Raw genomic sequence first — 6,016 nt, 5'->3', positions numbered from 1 at the left:
CTTTTGTGCAACTGTTGAATCCTAAAATCTAACAATTCTAAATTTGTTTCTTGTTAAATTGCATGAAACTTCTTGAAAAAAGGCTCTTCTTAGTCAGAGCTTTGCCTTAGAAGTCGTATAGCTTGACCACAGAACACGGCTAGTAGCATGACTGAGCTTTCTTTTCTGTTGAGGAAAACCCATTCTGTATGAACATAACCCAAATCCCAACTAATAGATAGTAGAAGTATTATACAAGATGATCATAGTATGAAGAAAATGAATCACAAGCTAAGTGTCTACAAACTGCAAACACCAGTTTTACGATCAGACAAGTGCTATAAGTTTTAACTTGTACAATACTCGATATAAGATCGAGTCCTATATTTTAACGACCACTTTGGTTATTGGCATGATAATATTTATGAATATACATATCCTTCTCTAAATCTTTTTTTTTTTTTTAAATTATGGGGGGATTGAAAATTACGAAGAAAAACATGTGTTTAAGGATAAGAGCTTCATTACGTTGAATGACACAACCTCCGGTTTAATTTTTCAGATGTCGATCATAAGCGGTTGGACTTCTATGGAACCAGAGGCACCCTCATCAGAAAAGAACGTCTCTATACTGAAAGGACTGTTCTGTGTGTTGAATAACTCCGTAACAGCTTGCTTGTTTTTAGCTGGGGGAAGTTCTTTGAGATTAGGGACATGATTAGACCTGATCCCATCAAGAAGTACAGAAATTTCTTTCATTGTAGGTCGTTGTTTCCCTTTCATTTCCAAACAACGTCTTGCAAGGTTAGCAACAGCCGCGAACTCCTCTTCCTTGCCCTCATCTGCAATTCGAGCATCGGTGATATCAGATAGAGGAGAACTTTCCATGTGGGAAAGAAATTCAACTGCTAAGCTGATCCATCCTCCGTCTTTGGTGGGGCAAATTGGCTTCTTCCCTGTTATAAGCTCAACAAGAACTACCCCAAAGCTGTAAACATCGCTTTTCTCAGTGAATTGGTTTGATTGAAAATACTCCGGATCCAAATAGCCATATGTGCCTAAAACGATTGTAGTCACATGAGTTTGCTCAATTGTAATGGCTTTTGAAGTCCCAAAATCTGATATTTTTGCTCTATACTTGTCATCCAAAAGTATATTGGATGATTTGATATCTCTGTGATAAATAGGAGCAGACGAATATGAGTGAAGGTAAGCTAAAGCAATAGCTGATTCTGCAGCAATTTGTAAGCGCATTTTCCAAGAGACATGAAAATCTTCGATCTCACTATGGATATGCTGATAAAGTGTTCCATTTGGGATGAACTCGTAGACAAGCAAAGGGACTTCAGTCTCTAAACAGCAACCCAACAAATTTACCACGTTTCGATGATTAAGTTGGGAAAGAATAACAACTTCATTGATAAACTGTTCTAACTGGCTCTCGTCAACTTTTTTCGATCTCTTAATGGCGACAATCCTTCCGTCCATTAACATACCTTTGTAGACTGTACCTTGGCCTCCTTGGCCAAGTATTCTGTTTTCATTGAACTGATCAGTAGCTTTCTCCAACTCATCTATTGTAAAGATTTTAGTTTTCTCAACAACACCTTCGTGTGAATTCATTTGTTGTTGCAATAATAAACCACCATTTCTCTTGAAGTACTTGGCTTTTTCTTTAATCTCTCTTCTTCTCTTTACATATATATATAGCCAATAGGAACCTAAAACCAAAAGGATAAATCCTGCTCCTGTGCTGAATCCTGCAATCATCAATGTGTAACATAAGAAAAACTTGGTTTTAATTTACACAGTTCAAAACCTGTGGTTGTGCTGATCTCAGGAAAACTGTCCCAGCATGAGAGCAAGTTATCCCATAACAAATCACTGCACGCTACGCACAAAATACAACTTCGCAGTCTGCTTCTGAAGTACTTACCAATAATTGATGCACGTTTTAGTAGTGGATTCATTTCACAGTAATAATTGAAGGTCTGTGTAGTGTCATTTAAAGAACATCCATGTTTACATCTGTGACATTCTTCCACCCCTTAGACAAAAAGAAATGAATTCGTTTATTTAGAACGAATACAATAGGGAAACGAATAACATCATCAAAAATTGATCAAATAAAGTAATTCCGGTATTTACCTTGGCATCCATACGGAAGATAGGGGTTTCCTTCGTATGTAGAACCACAGAAACATTTTATATCACTATTAAAATCACTCAATGATTCGTACTCACTCTGTGATTCGTAACAACTGACATTTTTATAACTCGGATTCAACATATTGTAGTTTATGGAATAAGCATACCACTCTAGTACTGTGCTAAATGCTTCTAGTTTTGATAATTTACCAGATAACTTCTTCACCGAATCGCTTGCAATCAAAGCTGCATATATGTCACAAGTCTTATTTGTCATGGTACTCACCTGTCCTGCCTGATCAAGAGATATCTGATAAAATTCAAGGCCTCTTTGTTTTTGAAGGTACTCATGTGTTGGAGATGATAAGAGTGAGGCTTGGCAACATCCAACACCATAGCAATCAGTCATGTTCATCATTACACCTTGATTAGAACAAACTGAAGCACACCCAGCTATAATACCTCCACTCCTATTCTGCAAAACCTCACTTTCGCCACACCCCTCCACCATAAAAACATTCAACCAGCTAGAAAATCGGTATGGACTCCCATGAAAGTTGATACTGTGAACTGGCTCCATGATGACACCGTCCGTTGCACTACTGTGGTTTCTACAAAAACTTTTAGGAAGGGTATTTACAAGTAATTTTCTATCATTTGCGCCAAAATAATTCCACCTTGGATCTGTCCTGGGGTATCTTCCTGGCCAGTTAATATCCAATACCTCAAGATTGAAGCGACGCAAGAATGGTTTTGAAGTATTGCAAATGATCTCATACCATTTGTCATAGTAGCAATCGGTTCCAACTCCAAAAGGGTATGGAATGTTCACTTCACCACAGTGATCTAGACAACCAGGTTTTGAAATACTGATTGCAGTTGCTAGCCATGGATTTGATTCGAGCTGAAGCAGAAGCAACACAAGTAAGATCATTATAAAGTATTTGCAAAATAAGTTCTTTCTGGCTCTAATTGAGTAGAGTAAGGCTGACCTGACCATAAGCTTGTTTGCACTGTTACTGATTCAATGGTTTTTAAAAAACTAGTTCATGCCCCTTTCACATCATAATTGATAAGTCAGTTTGAAGACCTTTCTCCAAGAGTTGTGAACAGCCTCTGAACAAGTCAAATTTACTTGATTTTTCTCATAAACAAAAAATTTAATAGTGTTTGAACTCTCGATCTTTTAGTTATGAAAATAGTGACTTTACCATTACGACAATTCGACAACCAATTTGTGATTCAAAGTGTCATTATATTGAAAGCTTATCACAATATGATGACTAATGGTCAAAGCAAAATGAAAAGCTACCCATTTGTCACCATTTATCAAGTTGGTCATTAACGGAAATAAAAGATAAATAGAGCCTAGAGAACTATAAGCCACTTTTATTGACAACATATGGTAGTTGGAACTTGGAAGTATATTTAGGTAGTCAGCAGAACCTCAAACTGCAATACAAGTCAGAAACTGAAGGATTTGACATAGAGAATTATTGTACAAATTCACCCTAATGAAGCGAGTGGTTTGTGTGGTACAACCAAACTCAGGGACTCGCGAGGTGCGCGCAAAAGGAACAAACGCGCATGGTGCGACCAGTTTCGTGGGGGTGCAAAGTTCACCCTAATAAAATTCGCGTTTTTACGATATTTCTTGTTTGTAAACAATTTTGATTCATCTAGTACAATTATGTTATGAACAATGTATTGAAAAAACACCTCTCTAAAGTGACTTATTGTTTCTCTTACACATGGGGATGAATTGGTGTGCTTTTTTCTGTGAATATAAGAGGCATGAGACATTCAATTGAAGGTTTAAAGGCTATTCATCTCAAGTTGTGCTTTACTTTTATTTAAAACACATCTAGCAGAAAAATATTACTCTGTATATTGTTATATTTATCTATTATAGCACTCCTTATGTCCTTTTAATTTTGCTGTAGCAGCACAAAACTTACAAGTTTAAGCCGATTTATGAAACCTCTACGATATATTATATGCTCTATCATGCCTTTAGTATAGTGGAAATAGAGATCGCGCTCACACCTAACGCCAATCACTCACTTAAAATTAAATTAGAGGTGAATTGGATTGAATAAACTCATGACCTTTTTCTATTAGCTTTTAATATCTTGTGAATAAACTAAGTTTATGTTGGTTATTTAGATGTATTTAAGATAATTCAAATAATTCTCTAGTTGTGCTAAACTAATGGATGCATGAAGTGAGAAACCAATAGATAAACTTGTTTGTTCATGTGGAATTTCACTTGTTTACATATATGTGACATTCTATATAAAGAGTGATGAGAGATGAACTCTAACTATAGAGTGACAAGGGATGAAATCATTAAATCTAATTCATTTTGTCAAAAACACAAGTTGTATGGTCAAAAAAGTTATAAATTGTTGTCCATACATATTCTAATATTGTTGTTCACCTTTGAACATACTTTATCTTTAGGGAATTCATAGTGCTTTATATTTTTTTTGTCGTCCATTGTATCTTTAACTGTAATTCACTAAAATCCCAAAGTATTGTGCGAGATAATAATTTCTCTATGAGTGCCTTGGACCGGTAACTAAAAGTACTTGGGTAAAGATCATTATCAAATCGTCATAATTTCTTTCTATATGTTTTGTTGTTTTTGACATTTGACATATTGTTATGGTTCGTGATGGATTGTTTGGTTGTACTCGCTACATTACGGTAATAAGCATTATTCATCGTTCAAGCTTATTTTATATATTGCGGTTAACGTGTAAGAAAAAATATAGTTAAGTGAGATCTTATTTAAATCGTTTAATCGTATAATTTCATAATATTAACATTTTATAATTTTTAGATTTAGATGTGTTTAGTTCAATATACAAATAATTAAAATAACATATTAAATTGCATAAAAAGTCAAACGTAGCAAGTATAATGGAACGAAGAAAGTATGAATTATGAGAAGACTTTCTATTTGCCAACAACGATGCTTTTGTGATTACATATTTTAATGACAAAAACTCCTATGCAACCACCGCATATATGCGGCTTCTATCTATTGGGTTTTTATTCAAATTAGGCCAACTTCACTCTCTAACTCAAATACAATTTTAATTAGTTTTATGTGTTTGCTTTAAAGTCTTCGACCTATTTCTTATTTGCTTCAACTCTGTTGTCTTCCTTGTTTCATATGCATCAATTGTTTTTTCTTTATTCTTTCATTTTTAAATTATTGGTTGCAATTGTTATAGGTTATATTCTCTACTCTAGTTTTTATTTAATTTTTTCACATTTTCTTCATTTTTTTCTAGCAACTATGGTGGTAGTTGTGAAGAAGTAAAAAGATAAAGAAGGAGGTGGTGCTTGAAGATTGCGATAGTGGTGCTCCACACCTACAAATACTTCATCCAATCAATTCTAATACGTGAAAAACTATTGGAATACATGCTTGTAGACAATTTTTTATTTTATTCTTTTGAGAAAATTATAAGAAACTACCTATTCTATACCCCTTTTGTAAAAAACTACCTTATGTAAAATTTTTTGCAAAACACTACCTTATAACGGTTTTTACCCTTTGACCGTTTAATTTAACCGTTGACTGTCACGTGACAATCACGTGACTTTATAAACCTATTCTTCTTCTTCATTTCAACCTGTTTCAGTCATTTGCTGCTCCTTGTTCATTCGAAAAACCCTAAATCATTCTTCTTTATTGGTGTTTCTCCTTTCTTTCTTTCTCCTTGATTTCCAATCCCTAAATCATTCAAAGAACCCAATTTTTTTCAATTAATTAGTAATGTCTTCTTCTTCTTCAACCGAAAATTCGATACCTGAAAAATGTGGGTGTGGAGATCCCTTTGCGAGGAGGGTTTCATGGACCAAGGAAAATCCTGGA

The 6,016-nt window shown here is 34.7% G+C and overlaps 1 protein-coding gene across 2 annotated transcripts; it reads right to left on the bottom strand.

Moving 5' to 3' along the window:
• Positions 1–263: 263 nt before the first annotated feature.
• LOC130817868 (wall-associated receptor kinase-like 6) lies at positions 264–3,347 on the bottom strand. Of its 2 annotated transcripts, XM_057683825.1 has the most exons (4): positions 3,125–3,347; positions 2,128–3,031; positions 1,916–2,026; positions 264–1,739 (listed from the first exon to the last, which is right to left on the bottom strand). In XM_057683825.1, exons 1-4 carry the CDS (start codon positions 3,125–3,127, stop codon positions 538–540), a joined length of 2,220 nt encoding a protein of 739 aa, XP_057539808.1. In that variant the 5' UTR covers positions 3,128–3,347; the 3' UTR covers positions 264–537. The 2 variants fall into 2 exon arrangements, with proteins under 2 accessions (XP_057539808.1, XP_057539807.1); XM_057683824.1 differs by having other exon boundaries at positions 2,128–3,347.
• Between the last annotated feature and the right edge of the window lie 2,669 nt (positions 3,348–6,016).

The sequence above is a fragment of the Amaranthus tricolor genome, chromosome 7, assembly GCF_026212465.1.
Source record: "Amaranthus tricolor cultivar Red isolate AtriRed21 chromosome 7, ASM2621246v1, whole genome shotgun sequence".
Classification (NCBI taxonomy): domain Eukaryota; kingdom Viridiplantae; phylum Streptophyta; class Magnoliopsida; order Caryophyllales; family Amaranthaceae; genus Amaranthus; species Amaranthus tricolor.
The sequence above is the reverse complement of the archived record's forward strand: the minus strand, read 5'-3'. Positions and strand labels throughout refer to the sequence as shown.

Coding starts and splice junctions, on each gene's coding strand:
- LOC130817868 (XM_057683824.1), bottom strand. CDS start 3,127: ATGGTCAGGTCAGCCTTACTCTACTCAATTAGAGCCAGAAAGAACTTA. Junction 2,027..2,127: donor TCTTCCGTATGGATGCCAAG/GTAAATACCGGA, acceptor TTTTTGTCTAAG/GGGTGGAAGAATGTCACAGA. Junction 1,740..1,915: donor AAAACGTGCATCAATTATTG/GTAAGTACTTCA, acceptor TGATGATTGCAG/GATTCAGCACAGGAGCAGGA.